The sequence below is a fragment of the Balaenoptera acutorostrata genome, chromosome 14 (assembly GCF_949987535.1).
Source record: "Balaenoptera acutorostrata chromosome 14, mBalAcu1.1, whole genome shotgun sequence".
NCBI classification, from domain to species: domain Eukaryota; kingdom Metazoa; phylum Chordata; class Mammalia; order Artiodactyla; family Balaenopteridae; genus Balaenoptera; species Balaenoptera acutorostrata.
Window position 1 is genome coordinate 64,000,287 of NC_080077.1, and position 18,830 is coordinate 64,019,116.

Sequence of the window (18,830 nt, forward strand, 5' to 3'; positions counted from 1 at the left end):
AAAATGTATTGACAAGGCAAAGTTTGCCTTGCATATGAAAGGAGGTGCTTCTTTTCTGGCAACAAGAGCCATATAACATCTTGCATTAACTACTCAGAAGCTCTCAATACCAAATGTGTAGTCAACCATATATGCTAGTATCATATATGTATGTTCCTTTTTAAAATTCCATCATTCGTTTATATATATTAATTTTGTAACAGTTTCTTACGAAAAATATGTCAAATCCTTTTTGCAAAGAATCAGCATGCACATATTCTTATAGGAGGAAACACTACCTAAATTTTATTTAAGAATGACTCAAGTAAAAAAATGAAATGAGAAAATAATGTGCATTAATGGAATATTTTATTTGAGGATTAAATTAAGCCTTTAGCTACAAACACTCATGAGGAAAAATAAAACAGAATTTCAGCTCAACTACTGTTCATATAATGACTGTCACTAAATATTGTTCTTCCAAGAACCTAAAAAGCCAAGAGCATAATTTTCAAGAACGTACTTTAAATATAACAATGCAGCAAATTTTCAAGTAAGAATTTAGCTATCAGATTTGCAGTTGACTTTTTACATGAAGTCAGATTGGACTGCACAATTTTAATAGTAATGGCTTAATAGTCTGCCATATAGATAATATGTTTGGGTAATTAAAAACGATATATAGAACGGCAGTACTCAAATAGAAATTTAGTATGTATAAACTAAAAAAAGTGTGGCTGCTATTCTTAGGTGACTGTGTTCAAACATACACATTTCTAAAATGTACTGCATATATTACAATTGAATTTCTTCTAAGTATTTTTCTCTTTTGCATATGATATTTTCAAGATCCGTATAAAAGTCACATTGTTAGATACTATAATCAAATTAACATGGTGATATATAGTGCTTTGAAAATGGCTTTTATAAAACGGACTGAAAAATACTTTTATGCATGGACATAATTAATGTATTTTAAATGCTACTGAGTAGCAGAAGACTGCCACTTTGTGTTGTTTATAATGATTGTTGTTGTTGACTTTTTAAAAGAATAGGTTAAAAATCTAAAGTAGGAGATATCTGTGTATGTATGGCTGATTCATTCTGTTGTGCAGTGGAGGCTAACACAACATTGTAAAGCAACCATACTCCAATAAAAATTAATTTAAAAAATCTAAAGTAAAAACACAAAAGCATGACAATACAATCATATACTATAAGTTGAATTGTATACAGAATTATCACTACCATGGTACATCATTACTTTGTTTCATGAAATAATTATTTCAATGAGATAGACTCTAAAAGGCTTTTTAACTTTATGGTTACATTTAAGGTTATATAAATGAGAAATTTGAACTTCAATATATAAGAGGCTTTAAATGAAGTTTAGAACATACTGCCACTATGTTTTGACTTCAGTAAATTTTAGATCTATGACTATTTGCTTATTAGGTCTTAAATTATTTTGTCTTTTGATATAATGAAAGGTAATTATAACAGCAAAATCTAATAACATTGAAAAATGTTCCCCCCTTCAGTGATAGTTGGAATATAATAGCAATACCGCTAAGTTCTTTGACTTGACTAAGGATGACTCTGTAAGTAAGCCAAAGTAGTACCTGCATTCTCAAGGATAATAATCCTATATTAAGCATACTATAACGTTTAGCCTTTATGTGGCTATATAACAGTCAGTATATAATTTAAATTTAAAGTACATTTAAATTTACAGTACTTTTTTTAAAAAAAAGGAATAGCTGAGCCAAAAAACTCTTTTTGGCTCAATTTTTCCTTTTGAAATTGTAAATATTTATAAAAATAACTTAAATTTTGCTGGTCGTAAATAAAGTATTGCTTCTACACTATGGGACGTGAGAGTGTTCGACCTTAATTCAAAATTTAGATAAAGACTGCTTCTGTAGGCACTATAGAGTTAAGGAGCAGTCACTGTGTTTAAATTGAATAACTGTGATCAGTTTCAAAAAGGGCTTGGTTATGAACTTGGTAGGTTCTCTAGTGGCTTGTTACTTTTGCTGTCTTAGGGGAAGATCAATTTTCTGAAGGATGTTGGAGCTCATATATGATTATGCCCAAAGAATAAAAAAATAAGAAACCATCTTCCAAATTTAAAAAATTCAAATTTTTGTGTGTATAACACAAATTCACAGATTTTAAAAGTACAGTTAAAAGATATCTACTTTTTAAATGCTGTATATTTCAAATAGAGAAGATATATAGAGTGGCGACTGAATACTACTTTTGAACTGTTAATCAGAAATCAAATAAAACATTTCATAAAAAAAGAAACAGATTTTTATATCTAATGTACAATTTATTCCGTGTATGCTTTTATTAGGTGAAAGTTAACTACTTCATGTAACAAAATAGTCATTTTTAAATTAGTCTTAAAACAAAAAAGTTAATATACAGCTGAGATCAACATTAATTACAGCAGTTTTTGAGAATATCAGTCCTTAAAGAGAGTAGTAAAAGAAAGATTTGGTTTCTATACAGTCAAAACAGACTGATTAAACCATAAAATAATTCATTTTGATTCATGCATTGCATATATTACACTGTTTTTTTCTTTAACAGTTACTTTAGTTTATTGAATTAAATAAAAGCAAAGAATTGATTTCTTGTGATTATGCAATCTAAACTTGTTATAAGTCAAATGGTAAAGGCAGCTGTAATGAATACCTGAGGAAGATTTTGAAAGCGTTCTTCCCTAAGAATAACAAAATTATTAGAGATAATTCCTTCTAATAACTGTTTTTTTTAAGAACAGGAGAAAAGAAACACGATATTCATAAAAAATAAATAGTTTTATAAATAGTTATAAATCAGTAAACTATCATTAGAGCTGATTCCAAACATTCTTCCCTTGAGAATTAATTAGCTTTCTGCAATGAAGACAGAATCTATTTTATCTTACTTTGAAACCGACTGTCAGTGGCTGGTTGGGGTAGTGCATTAGAACAAAGCTCAGAGGGAAATTCTGCAGTCCTAGATGATCTATCTATATGTCTGCAATGGGAGCAGGAGAGAAATGGTGGTGTCCGTGTTGAGGATTTGCTGACCTTGTTTTTATACACTTTCTCTTAATCTCAGAACTATTTCATAAAATTGTCTGTCATTATGGGTTCAAACATACAACATAAGCAATGACAAAAATTCCTGTGTGTTAGAGATCTAACTAAACTTTAATAAAATATGGTATGTTATAAATATTATTAGGTGTAACATATTTAGAGTTATCCTTAAGATAACATATAGTGGCTAACTGGATGTAAGAAAAAAAACAATCCACAGGTTATATCTGTATGAGTGTTCCTATGAAGATGCTTAGTTGTAACATTATAGTGATTTATTCTTGTAATTTCCTCTAGAAGGTGAAATACTAATTACTATTATACTGATTTCCCATGGTCTGAACATTCTGAGAAATGGCAAATTCTCAGTTATAAATAAGTTTAACATTAATCATGCTTCTTTTCAAAGACATGATAGTTAACTTCAAAAGCATGGCTTAAAATTAAATTTGTCTAATGAGTTATTTTATGATAAATTCCACTGCTAATTTGTTTCTGAATGAATGTCCATATATTCAGAATATTTATATGTATTGTTGTTTAGTATTTCCCTATTGCTTACATTTAATAAATTAAATATCTAAAAAAAATTCATGTAATAGCATATATATTAGATTTTTTTACTATAGTTCTAGTTACAAATATTAACTATAATAATAGAATGTATTTTATTCTCTAGTTTTTAAAATAAAGAGATTCATTTTTACAGATGATTAATTTGTCACAATATGACAATTGATCACAACTCTTTAACCTGTTAGGTAACATAAAAGTATAATGTTTTTAGATGGGGATGTTATATTATAGACAATAAAGTCTTAAATATTTCCATCATTAAGTGTTATACCTAATAAAAAGTCAAACTTAGTAATGAACTTTCATCTCCATATCCTTAAAATCTGAAATGGTAAGTAAATTTTCTCTATTAGTTTTAGTAAAAATAGCTTAAAATCTTAAAAGAAGGCAATCCAATGATAGTATCAACTTTTTCTTATCTAACAGTTGGTCTCTGATTAACATTAAATTTAAAAATATGAATAATAAAATAAGTTAAAGATTGACAAGGTATCCTAAAATAGCATTTGAGGCATTGTATTTTCATAATAATTGTAGAGCAGCTATTTTTTTTTAATAACTGAGAAGCAATTCTTAACCTTTATGAAAAGATTTTCCTTACTTCTAAAGCCTGAAATTCAGCATTATAATGTAGAAACATTAGACATGCAAAACACCTAGCAAGCTCTAGGAAACCAAAAATCTGCAAATGATGATACATATTATGCTGTAGAAAGCAGACCTTCCTAACACAATATGGTTCACAGTAAGGCTTAAGGCATATGATTTTTTTCTGAAGAATTGTTATTGGAGAGTTATCCAGTCTAAATGCTAATATGACGAAGTTGACTGGATCATTAAAAAAAATGAAAAAGGAACCATGTACATTATCTTTTAGGGCTTTGTTCTTCAATAGACATATCGAATATATACACAGTCCTATTTCTTTGGGCCCATAATACAAGTAGGATTTAATTGTGTGCTAACTACTCTATATAACACAAGCAATTACCTATTGTGAAACAAAAATAGCTATAAAGCAGGATTTCAATTCCAGTCAGAAATTCAGCAAATTATGCCACATGGAATGTTATTTGCACAACTTTTCTCAGTGCAACATCGCCATCGTGAAAGGTGGCAATGATAATGTTACTACCTTTAAAAATGTACAAATTATTTTTATTAGAGATAATAGTACATACTGACTTTGACAGTTTTCTTTCCATAACTCAAAACAAAAGGAATGTATTGAAATTAGGTGATTTCTATAATTATTAAACTTTAACCAATGCATTAAGAAACAGGTAGCTGGTGATCTAATGCATAAGTTGCTCTTTCCTTACTGTATTTTTCAGACCACTTACGAGTTAGATCTAGATAAAGACTTGGTTTATGAGGCCGGTAATCCAGGTACACGGTATTACTGGTTCTTTTGGGAATAGCTTTTTCAATCTGAGTTCCTTCATGCCACTCATTAAAAGAGGTGATGGAAATTATACTGGGGTGGGCTTGGAGTGCAGCACTCAGAGCCTCCTCATAATATTTCCCATTGACTCGGTTGCGAGTGTTTTGAGTGTTCCACGGACGGATGCTGGTATCTATGTATCCTGGGCCCACACTTGGGATGAACATTAGGTCGAACTGATCACAAAAAAACTTTAGCTTAGCCCAGTTCTCATAGGATGAGCCATAAGTAAAGCCATTTGTGGCAAAATACGTATAAATTCCATCAAAACCACCTCGAAGAATTTCATATCTATGTTTTTTTTCTACTAGAAGTGCAATAAACAATGCATCATAAGGAGAGTTGCGAATGCTCTGAGACCCTGAGCTGGTTAACAGATTGGCCCATTTTTCAGCTGTTGTGATATAGGAATCATAGACATAAAACATTGGAAGAGCACTGCCGTTCTTAGTCTTGTACCTGTAAAAGGCAGGATGATTTCCATATCTAGAATACAAACATATATGAAAGCAAAATGAATATTCATAACTCATTTGCAATAGACAATAATTGTTTATGTATTGAAAATGAAGGTAATCAGTGCAGTTTAAGCACATTGTTCACCTTTGGGAAATTAGCTATGTAAGTGTAAACATTAAAAATGCATTTTTAATTTTACACATTGAAAAATGAGATACTGGATACATTAAGACATTAACAAACAAGAAATTACACTGAGGTTTAGAAATGATGACTAACACAATAAAAAGCCCATTTTCTACATGAAAATACTTTTTTTTTTTTTTGTATAAGTGATATATGTCCCACTGTTGCTGACATGATTTTGTAAGAGTATGGCATCTGTCACAGACTATTATCAGTAAACCCTTAAACAAAATGAAACTGTATTAATAAATCTTTCCTTGTAATCATACTAAATGAAAATATTAGATGTGGATCTACCATATCTAATAGCAATTCAAAATTGCAAAAAACAATTCACATTTCATACTCTGAACTTTCTTTTAAAAAGACAACTCTATATTCATAAGATTTACAGAATACCAATTTAAATGTCAGATGACAGAAATCATAGTCTAATATATACATAAAACAGTAAAAACAGGAACCTGTAACTATTCATACAGAAAGTGAATTATAAGGAAATTCAGAAATGTTCTTTAAAATGATTGCAGTATTCATTACAAAATTAGCTTAAACTAATAATATGTCATACTATAAGTCATTCAAATCTCTCAAATATAATTTAAATATACTTTTCTTATAACAGTAATTATCATTGGATCATATAACAGTAATTATAGGACAGAAGAAACTCACTTGTCTATAATGTATTTGACATTTCGGTACATGTTTTTATCATCTCGATTCTTATATGGTTCAATGTGAAAAGTGACCTAAAACAAAAAATATTGATTAGAGAAAAAATTATGATGTAAAAATAAAAAGGAAATCATATCCCATATTTTTAATAAACTGACTTAATAACCTTAATTTAAGATGAATGCTTTTTCAATTGAAGTATAGTTGATTTACAATGTTGTGTTAATTACTGCCGTACAGTGAAGTGATTCAGTTATACATATATACACATTCTTTTTTTATATTCATATTCTTTTCCATTATGGTTTATCATAGGATATTGAATATACTTCCCTGTGCTCTACAGTAATACTTTGTTGTTTATCCATTCTGTATGTAAAAGCTTACATCTACCAACCCCTCCCCTGGCAACTACCAGTCTGTGATTCTGTTTCATAGATAGGTTCATTTGTGTCGTATTTTAGATTCCACATGTAAGTGATATCATATGATATTTGTCTTTCTGACTTCATTTAGTATGATAATCTCTAGCTGCATCCATGTTGCTGCAACTGGCATTATTTCATTCTTTTTTTTAATGGCTGAGTAGTATTCCATTGTATATACGTACCACATCTTTATCCATTCATCTGTTGATAGACATTTAGGTTGCTTCCATGTCTTGACTATTGTAACTAGTGCTGCTATGAACATTGGGGTGCATGTATCTTTTTGAATTATAGTTTTGTCTGGATATATGCCCAGGAATGGGACTGCTGGATCATATGGTAATTCTATTTTTAGTTTTCTGAGGAACCTCCATAGTGTTTTCAAAAGTGGCTGCACCAACTTACATTCCCACCAACAGTGTAGGAGGGTTCCCTTTTCTCCACACCCTCTCCAGCATTTGTTATTTGTAGACTTTTTAATGATTGCCATTCTGACAGGTGTGAAGTGGTACCTCATTGTAGTTTTGATTTGCATTTCTCTAATAATTAGTGATGCTGAGCATCTTTTCATGTGCCTACTGGCCATCTGTATTTCTTCTTTGGAGAAATGTCTACTTAGGTCTTCTGCCCATTTTTGGATTGGGTTGTTTGTTTTTCTTGTTGAGTTGTATGAGCTGTCTGTGTATTTTGGAAATTAAGCACTTGTCAGTTGCATTGTTTGCAAATATGTTCTCCCATTCTTTAGGTTGTCTTTATTTTTTTTATAAATTTATTTATTTATTTATGGCTGCATTGGGTCTTTGTTGCTGTGTGTGGGCTTTCTTGGCGAGCAGGGGCTACTCTTCGTTGTGGTGTGTGGGCTTCTCACTGTGGTGGCTTCTCTTGTTGCGGAGCATGGGCTTCAGTAGTTGTGGCTTGTGGGCTCTAGAGCACAGGCTCAGTAGTTGTGCTGCACAGGCTTAGTTGCTCTGCCATATGTGGGATCTTCCCAGGCCAGGGTTTGAACCCGTGTCCCCTGCATTGGCAGGTGTATTCCTAACCACTGCGCCACCAGTGAAGTCCTGTCTTTTCGTTTTGTTTACGGTTTCCTTTGCTGTGCAAAAATGACAGATTCTCCTATACCATTGAAATAGCATTTTACAAAATAATCTACATTTAATGTGTACTCTTATTCAAATAATTTATAACAAAATTACTTTAAAACATCAAAAACTAGTACTATAATGGACAATAATTTTCAGAAATCTTGTTATTGATGTCATTTATATATTTCTACCATGATAGCAGAAAGCAGTAACCAAAAAAGGTTAGTTATATATAAATCAAGAAAAACTAAAAAATTATGGCTACCAAAACCATTTTATATGTCATTTATAACTAGTGGAGTAGATTAAGGGAAATATCATGTGTACTGTCTACTTATGACCTGCAAAAACAACTATGAGTACTTTATGGCAATATAATAAACTTATTGACAATATTTTAATTTTAGTTTGGTTTCTATGAAGCATGTATGGAATTAGAGACTTCTATGCTACTGCAGTATAAAATGCCTTTGTTTTCAACCACCTAATTCAAGTGAAATATATTTTACATTAATCAGTGCTACTAGTTTTCACATAATTATAAAGTCAAACAGCATTTAGTGAAACTATAATTCTCTACTTTTAATAAAATAAGATTTCAGTAATATTATACAAAGAAAGTTTTTATTAGTAACAAAGTAAGGTCAATTTAATTTGTGCAGTATATTGTAAGTATGGCGAGGGTAGTTAGATTTTGCAGTAGCTCTGGTATGTATGTGCTTTTTAACTTCAATTGAAAGAAAAGTGGCAAGGGTATAGGTATTTTCATACTCTTATATAATGTAACCTTGGGTAATCTCCCTTTAGCTGTAACATTTCCTAAGTAAGTTTCCATTTTATATATAAAGGACACCAAATTTAAGCAAATATCCTATATTATAATGAATTTGCTTTTAAAGTTGCAAACTCTACATAGCTTCCTTCTTTTTTGTAAAGTGCAGATCAATACATTTATAGTAATTCAAAAAGCCATTATTTTATACAATACTTAATAAGTTAGAAATACGAGGGAAAATATTAATTGCAATAATATTACCTTGTAGGTTTAGTGAATTAATAATGTGATGTATCACCATTCCACTGTTCCATTTGGAAAAATCTATTAGACCAATACTACAATGACTTTAAAAATGATAGAATGCTATATATAAAATCAAACGTTTGCATTATCTTTAGATGGGGAAGTAAGGGTCCTATAAATGTTCCCTCATTTCATGCTTCTAATTTTGACCATGCACCCAAAGTGAACTTTCTAAAGTGAAAATCTGATGATCCTAGAGAGTGATATTAGCAACATGATGACATAAAATCTTCCTACTATATAGTCCTTTTAAAATCAACAAATTGGACATTCATACATGAGCAAAAGTGCCTTTGTGGTGTTCGGGGACCTAGTGTCTTATTCCAAGGAACCCAGGAGTTGTCTCACCCACTACAAAGATGGTAAGAGACAAATGTCTGTTCGAGCTGGGGAACCAGAGGAGCCAGCCAAACTGCTTAGACCCCTTTTGTTCTTGCCAGGCAAAAACTGTGTCAGTAAAGACCCAGGCAGGCACTCACATATGAGACAGAGAACTTGCAGAAGTCTAGTCCTCCCAACGGGAGACTCCAGCACATAACTGGAGACAAAAAAAAAAAAAAAAAAAAAACTAGTTTGGTTGCAACAGAAGGCAGTAGAGAAGCTTTCCTGGCACCATGCCTCTGCCCAAAGAAACACTGAAAGGGGAAAAGGAAAGCAGTGAGTGAGTACCCAGCTATCCCAGCTAGACTGGAAGTGGCTGGAAAAATCATTTCTCCACCAGCAACTGGAGTACTAAGATGGGAGCTTTATAACCGGGGGTATGGAGGATATTAGGAACGATGCAAATTAGAACTTCAATTGGTGGGAAAGGGATTATTCTTAGCAGAAGTCCACCTAGGAGCCACTGGGATCACCCTACTGGATCTGCAGGTGCCCCCAGTGTACACAGTGCTAAACCCACACTTTCCCCCCACTCTATGTTGGCTCCTTGTGTGGGCTCCCAAGTGCCACTGCAAGAGAAAGCTCCAGTAGACTGAGAGCATGCTCAGAAACCATGAACTTGAGCTATAGCAACCTTTTGGAAAACAAGAGAGGTTTCCAATAGCCAGCCTGGTGAACTGTAAGAAACAGAGAGGGCATAAATGTTTAAAAACTCACCCAAAAGAGGGAACAAGAAGACTGGAGCAGGTATAAATTCACAAAAACAGAGTAAAAACTTGGATAATATCAACACTACAGAATATAACATACCATCTGCTGAAAGCAACAAGAAAAGAGTTAAGAAGGTATCTACTACTTCATATGCAAAAACAACAATGCAAATCTAAAGGGATTATGAAACATCAAGGAAACATGGCATCACATAAAAATTATCTATTTCTAGCAATCAAACTCAAAGGCACAGAATATTGCAACCTATCTGATAAAGAGTTGAAAATAGATGTTATGAAGAAACTCAATAGGTTACAAGAAAACTCAGAAAGACAATTCAATAAAATCAGGAATAAAATATGTGAACAAAATGACCCTTTATTAAAGAGGAAGACATTTTAAGAAAGAACCAAACAAAAATTCTGGAGCTGGATAGCATGCAATGCAGAGAATATGCAGCAAGGCAGAGCATATGAAGATAGAAAAACTGACTTGGAGGATAGAAATTTTGAAATAACACAAAAGAAGAGGGAACTTAGAAAAAGAGCAAAGAATTCCTACATGATCTATGGATATCCATATATCCTGACAAATGTCGGAATTCCAGACAGAAGGCAGGGGCAGGAAGTTAACTTAAAGAATAATAGCTGAGAACTTCCAAAATCTGAGGAAAGACTTGGACATACAAGTCCACACAGCTAGTAGATCATCCTAGTATCTCAATGCAAAAAGACATTCTCCAAGACATTAAAGGCAGGCAAGGAGAAAAAAAGAAGAGAACTTACAAAGGACTGCCAATAGGCTATCAGCAGATTTCTCTGTAGAAATTCAATAGGCCAGAGGACTGACATATTTGAAGAGTTGAAAGATAAAAATGGCCAGCCAAGACTACTTTATCTAGCAAAGTTATCCTTTAGATATGAAGAAGTAAAGCCTCTCCCAGACAAACAAAATCTGAGGGAGTTCACCACTATTAGATCTGCCTTGCAAGAAATGCTGAAAGGAGTTCTTCAAGCTGAAATGAAAACATACAAAATTACAAACTACTCTGGTAAAGATGAGAAATATACAGCCAGACTTAGAGAACTATAATTCTGTAGGAGGATGGTGTGTTAACTACTCAACTATAGTATAAAGGTTAAATGAAAGTAGGAAAAATAACTATACCTACTATAAGTTAATAAATATACAATAAAATAGGTAAATTGTGGCATCAATATGCAAAAGGGAGGAGCAAAATAATGGATAACTTAGGGGGTTAAAGATAAGTTTCTATAAACCTAAAATGGACTGTTTTATCTAAGAGATGTTTTATGGAACCCCCCCCTTGATAACCACAAAGCACAAATCTAGAGCAGATGCACAAAAGAGGGGGAAAAAGAGCATACCACCATGAAAAATAACCAATTTACAAATCTAGGCAGAAAGAGAGAAAAAGAAATAATGGAAATACAAAACCAGACTGTAGTTGATAAGATTACATATTAATAATTGCTCTGAATGTAAATGGATTGAATTCACCAATGAAAAGGCACATAGTGACTGGATGGATAAAGAAACAAGACCAAACTGTATGGTGTTCTTAAGAGATCCCATTAAGCTTTAAGGATGCACACAGACTCAAAGTGAAGGGGTGGAAAAGATATTACATGCAGGTAGAAACTGCAGTGGAACATAAATTTCAGAATGTAAATTTAAACAGGGCTGAGAAATTAAATGACCAAGTAGAAGCTAACTTTTTATGGAAATGTTTCCATGTGCTGTGACAATTATTTTTGTGTTTCTTCTGGTTATTTTCCTCCATATCAACAGATCTTTATAATTCACTGTACTTAAGCTGATTACTGTTAACTTTCTTTACAAAATTGTGTCTCAGCGATTGTCAAATATTTTTGTTTCTTTGTAGTTTTACTTTATAATTTTATTGACATAAATATATCTCTGTTCTAGTAGGAAAAATAAATGGTTCTGGTGATAAGGGTGATGTAGGAAGATCCTGAACTTACCTCCTCCCATAGACACACCAAATCTACAGCTAAACATGGCACAATCTCCTCCAAAAAGAACCTGGTGGAGTGACCCCATCACATCTGGCAAACGAGAGGGAAACCACATCAAAGCAGGTAGGAAAGGCTGAGATACGATCTCACCATAAACCCCATCCCAGCAGTGCCATACAATCAGGAGAGAACTCAAAACCCAGAGCTTCTCCCTGAAGAACAAATAGTTTGTATTCCACATCTGGCATACCAGTTTCTAAGACCAGCCCCTGAAAGATGAGTCCCCAAAATATCTGGCTTTGAATAGCCAAAGGGATGTAGCTCTTAAAGAGCTTGGATGCAGACTCATCCATCCCAGGGACCAGTGCAGAAGCAGCCCTTCAAAAAGCACCCCAATTTTACGTAAAGGAAACTCATTTGCTAGTTTTAAAAGCATTGGTCTGAGAGGCAAGGGTCTGCTGGGATATTCTATGGGGAAAGAGGCTGGAGGGCTCTATCTTCCTGTTCACCCTCTGCTTGCTAAAGCCAGCAGGTGCCATTTTTTTACTTTCTTTTCCTTTTTATCTTTTTCTTCTTTCAGCAGGTGCTGTCCCTGCACTCCCCATGTGCCTCACTCCATGTAGTGGGTGTCACCATTGAGCTCTCCCTCTGTCACGCTCCAGAGCACCAGTATTTCCCAGAGGGGAGCGTCCACATGTCTGGTGACCTAGATTTTGCAGCTGCCACGAAGGGACACCTCTTGATCACCTGGACCTGGAGGCCAGGGGAGCGTGTGTCCTGGGTCCCATGGCACTGTAACAACAGACAGTTTTTGGTAGAGTACCACTCCTACGGCATTGCACAGATATCCAACTGAAACATACCCACAGTCTTTCTGAGAAACACGCCTATTTCCTTCTGTAGCACCTTTGGCCTGTGGGGCAGGCTTCTGGTTTTGCACACTTATAAGAGCCTATAGAGGTACTCTCAGGGAATGGAGACAGTGGGCACAATCTTTGCACTCTCTGCCTTGCTCCAGATCACTGTTATCTTCAGAAAAGGAGTTATATTCTTATATCCTTGGCTGGTGCCCTGATTTTTGCAGCTTGCCAGGGGACGTCTCTATATCACTTGGCTCTGGTGGTCAGGGGGAGCTTCAGGTCTGGCACAGTTCCAGAATCTACAGAGGTGCGCAGGGTATGGAGTTCAGAGAATGCCATCTTTTTGCTCTCCCTCTACCTCGCTATAGCTCACTGTTATCTCCCAGAAAAGAACAGACACTGAACTGGAGCCCCAATTTTTATGACTGCCACCCAGCAAACACCCCCAGATCACCTGGCTCTGGTGGCCAGCAGGGCTTACACTGTGGTCCTACAGGACTGAATATATTTGCACTTGTTAAAATCTGCTGGCTGAGGGTCTAAATTCTAATCAGCCTGAATCTAGGTGCTACCTGAAATCCTCTCCTTAAGGACAGTGACTGGTCTCAGCACATCTTCAACTACTAGAAGCTATTAAAAATAAAATAGGCTGCTTAGACAACTACAAAGCTTTGAGACAACCAAGAGCTAGGGAAGGGCTGAATGATAAAGTTCATCTCATATGCAAGGCCAATGCTTTAAGACAGAGAGAGGTGAATGTATCATCAAATGCATAGAAACCAACACAGAGAGTCAAGCAAAATGAAGAAATAGAGGAATATGTTCTAAATGAAAGAACAAGATAAAACCTCAGGGGGAAAAACCCTTAAAGAAACAGAGATAAGTAAGTAAGTAACCTGATAAGAGTTGAAAAGTAATGGTAATAAAGATGTAACCAAATTCAAGGAGAGAATGGTTGAACACAGTGAAAATGTCAACAAAGAGAAAATGTAACAAAGAGGTCACAGAGCTGAAAAATACACTAGGGAGGTTCAATATCAGACTAGAAGAAGCCGAAGAAAGGATCACTGAACTTGAAGACAGGGCAAGAGACACTCACCTAATCCGAGCAGCAAAAAGAATGAAAAACAGTGAAGATAAATTAAGGGACTTCTGGGACACTTGTGTGAAAGTTAGTTGGCTTGATGTTGTCCTATAAGGAGCAGAGAGAGAGAAAGAGGCAGTAAACTTATTGGGAGAAGCAGTGACTGAAAAATTCCCTAACCTAAGGAAGAAAATACATCCAGATCAAGGAAGCCCAGCAAGTGTCAAATAAAATGAACCCAAAGAGAACCATACCTAGACATATTATACTTAAAAATGTCAAAATTAAACATAAGAACCCACACATACATAGTCCAGAAATCTATGATAAAGGAGCCAAAATATACAATGGGTAAAGGACAGCCTTTTCAATAAATGGTGTTAGGAAAACTGGATCACTACCTTACATCATATAGAAAAAAGAACTAAAAGTGGATTAACTTGAATGTAAGAATGGAAACCATAAAACTAGAAGAAAATATAGGCAGTAAGCTCAATGACATAGGTCTTGGCTGCAATTTTTTGGATTTGACACCAAAACCAAAGGCAACAAAAGCAAAAATAAACAAGTGGGACTACATCAAACTAAAAAGTTTCTGTATGGCAGAGGAAAATATCAACAAATAAAGAGGCAATGGAAGAAAATATTTGCATATCATGTATCTGATAAGGGGTTATTATCCAAAATATATAAAGTCCTCCAACTCAGTAGCAAAAAGCAAACAACAACAACAAACAAAAACCTATTAAAAAATGGGCAAAGGTTCTGAAAGGATATTTTTCCAAAGAAGACATACAGAGGGCCAACAAACACACAAAAAAGATGCTCAAAATCACTACTCATCAGGACAATGCAAACTAAAACCACGATAAGATACCACTGCATGCATATCAGAATGACTATTATCAAAAAGAAATAAAAAGTGTTGGCATGCATGTAGAGAAAAGGAAACCCTTGTGCACTATTTATTTTTGGGAATGTAAATTGGTACAGCCACTATGGAAAACAGTAGGGAGTTACTTAAAAAGTTAAAAATCAAACTATCATATGGTCAGGCAATTCCGTTACTGGGTATTTGAGGAAAACAAAAACACTATGTCAAAAAGATACATGCACCCTCATGGTCACTGTAGCATTATTTACATAGCCAAGATAAGGAAAGGAAACAACCCAATGTCCATCATCAATGTATGAATGGATTAAAAAAAGGATGTGTATGTATATAAAACATATCCCACCATAAAAATGAATGAAATCTTGCCATTTGCAACAACATGAATTAACCTTGACGGCATTATGCTAACTGAAGTAAGTCAGAGAAATACAAATACCATATGATCTCAATTATATGTGGAAAAGACAAAACAACAACAAAAAAACCAAGCTCATCGATACAGAGAACAGATTGGTGGTTGCCAGAGCATGGAGGTGGAATGTGGGCAAAACATACAAATTGCCAGTTAAAAGATAAATATAGCATGGGGATGTAATGTACTGAATAATGGCTATAATTCATAATACTGTATTGCATATTTGAAAGTCCTTGAAAGAGTAGATCTTAAAAGTTCTCATCACAAGAAAAAAAATTTTGGAACCATATATGGTGATGGATGTGAACTAGATTCATTGTGGTTAATCATTTCACAGTATACTTAAATGTCATATCTTTACCTTGTATACCTTAAACTAATATGTTACATGTCAATTATACTTTAATTTTTAAAAAAGTAAAAAAATTAAAGAATATCTCAAATGAAAATGGAAATAACACACAATCCTATGGTGTTACATAAGCAGTTCTGAGAGTGAAAAATGCATATATTAAGAAATGAAAAAGATCACAAATAAACAACCTAACTTTGCACCTCAAGGAGCTAGAAAAGTAGCAAACTAGTCCCAAAGTTAGCAGAAGGAAGGGAATAATAAAGATCCTAGCAGAAATAAATGAAATAGAGACCAGAAAAATTATATAAAAGATCAAGAGGTGGTTTTTCAGGAAAAAAAAAAAAGGAAAAGGAAAAGCCTCAAGCATAACTAAGAAAACAAAAGACTGAAATAAAGTCAGAAATGAAAGAGAAGAAATTACAACTGACACTACAGAAATATATGTGATGATAAGAGACTACTATGAACAATTATAAGCCAAAAAGTTAGATAACCTAGAAGAAATGGATATTTTCCTAGAATAATTTAACCATCCAAGACTGAACCAGGAAATGGAAAGTAAGAACAGACCAATAACATTTAAGGAGATTGAATCAGTAATCAAAAGCATCCCAACCCTGAAAACCCCAAGACCAGATGGCTTCACTGGTGAATTCTACCAATCTTTTTCACTTCTCTCAAAAACTGGAGAGGAGGGAATACTTCTGAACTCATTCTATATGCCAGTATTACCCTGATACCAAAGCCAGAAAAGAACCCTACAAAAATAGAAAACTATAGACCAATATCCCTATAAAACATAGATGCAAAAATTCTCAACAAAATACTAGCAAATTCAAGCATTCATTAAAAGGATTATGTACCATGACCAAGTTGGATTTATTACTGGGATTCAAGGATGGTTCAACATATGCAAATCAATAAATGATACAGCACATTAACAGAATGAAAGATTAAAATCATATGATCATCTCAATAAATGCAGAAACAGCGTCTGACAAAACACAACATTCTTTCTTGATAAAAACTCAACAGATTGTGTAGAAAAAACTCAACAGATTGTGTAGAAGAAACACACCTAATTATATTGAAAGCAATATACACTAAACCCACAGCTAATATTGTACTCAGTGAAGAAAAAGTGAAAGCTTTTCCTCTAAGATCAGGAACAAGGTGCTCACTTTTACTATTCTTATTCAACCCTAGTGCTTAAGTATCCTATCTAGAGCAATCAGGCCAAAGAAATAAAAGGCATCCAAATAGTAAAGGAAGTCACTATTGTCAGATGATATGATCTTACATATTGAAAATCCCAAAGACTCAACGTTGCAGGACATAAAATCAGTACACAGAAATCAGATGCATTTCTATTACACTAAAAATGAAACATCTGAAAAATTAAAAAAAAAAAAACACTATCGCATTCACAGTAGCTTCAAAAACGATAAAATACTTAGTAATAAATTTAACCAAGGAAGTGAAAGACCTGTACAATGAAAGCTACAAGACTGTGCCTAAAGAAATCAAAGATGACACAATATAATGTAAAGAAATGCCATATTCATGAATTGGAAGAGTTAATATTGTTAAAATTAACTGCCCAAAGCCAATTATAGATTCAACACAATCTCTATCAAAATCCAATGGCATTTTTCATAGAAATAGAAAAAACAATCCTCAGACTTGTATGGAACCACAAAAGACCTTGAATAGCCACAGTAATCTTGAGACAAAAGAACAAAGCTGGAGGCATCACACTCCATTTTCAAACTATATTACAAATCTATTGTAATCAAAACTGTATGGTATTGACATAAAAACAGACACAGAGATCAATGAAACGAAGTAGAGAGCCCTGAAATAAACCAACACAGATGGTCAATTATTCTATGACAAAGGAGCCAACAATATATAATGAGTAAAGGACAGTCTCTTCAATAAATGGTGTTGGGAAAACTGGATAACCACATGGAGAAAAAGAAAACTGGACCCCTACCCTTACACTACTCACAAAAATTGCCTTGAAATAGGTTAAAGATTTAAACATAAGACCTGAAACTGCAAAACTCTTAGAAGAAAACAGCTCCATGACATTGGTCTTATTAATGATATTTTGCATATGACACTCAAAGCACAAACAACAAAATTAAAAATCAGTAAGTGGAACTAGATCAAACCCCAAAGCTTCTGCAATGCTAATGAAACAACTAACAAAATGAAAAGGCAACTACAGAATGGTAGAAAATATTTGCAAACCATGTGTTGGATAGTGGTTAATGTCCAAAATTTATAAAGAACTCATACAACTCACTTTTTAAAAATCTGATTAAAAAATGGGCAGAGGACCTGTAGAGACATTTTTTTTCCAAAAAAGACAACAAAATGGCCAACAGTTACATGAAAAGGGGCTCAACATCACTAATCATATGGGAAATGCAAATCAAAACTAAAATGACATAGTCATAATAACAGATGTGAGGTGCTATCATCAAAAAGATAAGAAATAAGTGTTGGGCAAGGATATGGAGAAAAGGCAACACCTTTTCTTGCCTTGGGTAGTTCCTTCAAAGAAATGAAATCACCTGCACCCCCATGTTCATTGCAGCATTATTTACAATAGCTAATACACGGAAACAATGTTAAGAGTCATCTATGGATAAATGGATAAAGAAAATGTGGCGCACACACACACACACGATGAAAAGCTATTCAGTCAGGAGAAAAAAGGAAATGCTGCCATTTGTTTACAACATGGATGGACCTTGAGGTCATCATGCCAAGTGAGATGGATCGGACAATGAAAGACAAATATTGTATGATATCTCTTATAGTGGAATCCAAAATAAAATGAACTTGAAAAAACAGAAAGGAATGGTGGTTACCAAAGGCTAGGAGGTAGGGAAATGAAAGAGGTGTTGTTTAAGAATATATACTTGCAACTAGTAGATAAATAATTAAGTTACGGAGATCTAGATCTAATCTAACAGTGATTATAAACAACAAAACTGTATTACATTAAACTTGCTAATAAACTGTATCTTAACTGTACCCATCACTAGAAGAAATGGTAATTGTGTATCATGATAGAGGTATTAGCTATCAATGACAGTAATATTGC

General features: G+C 33.8%; 1 protein-coding gene across 1 annotated transcript in view; it reads right to left on the reverse strand.

Moving 5' to 3' along the window:
• Nucleotides 1-331: 331 nt before the first annotated feature.
• MANEA (mannosidase endo-alpha) overlaps nt 332-18,830 on the reverse strand; it is a 72,276-nt gene continuing 53,777 nt past the window's right edge. Inside the window, exons 4-5 of the mRNA XM_007195973.2 lie at nt 6,415-6,491; nt 332-5,580 (exon numbers count right to left, since the gene is read on the reverse strand). Of these exons, the coding sequence (XP_007196035.1) occupies nt 4,923-5,580; nt 6,415-6,491 (735 nt within the window). The 3' untranslated portion in view covers nt 332-4,922. The remainder of the gene's footprint in view (nt 5,581-6,414; nt 6,492-18,830) is intronic.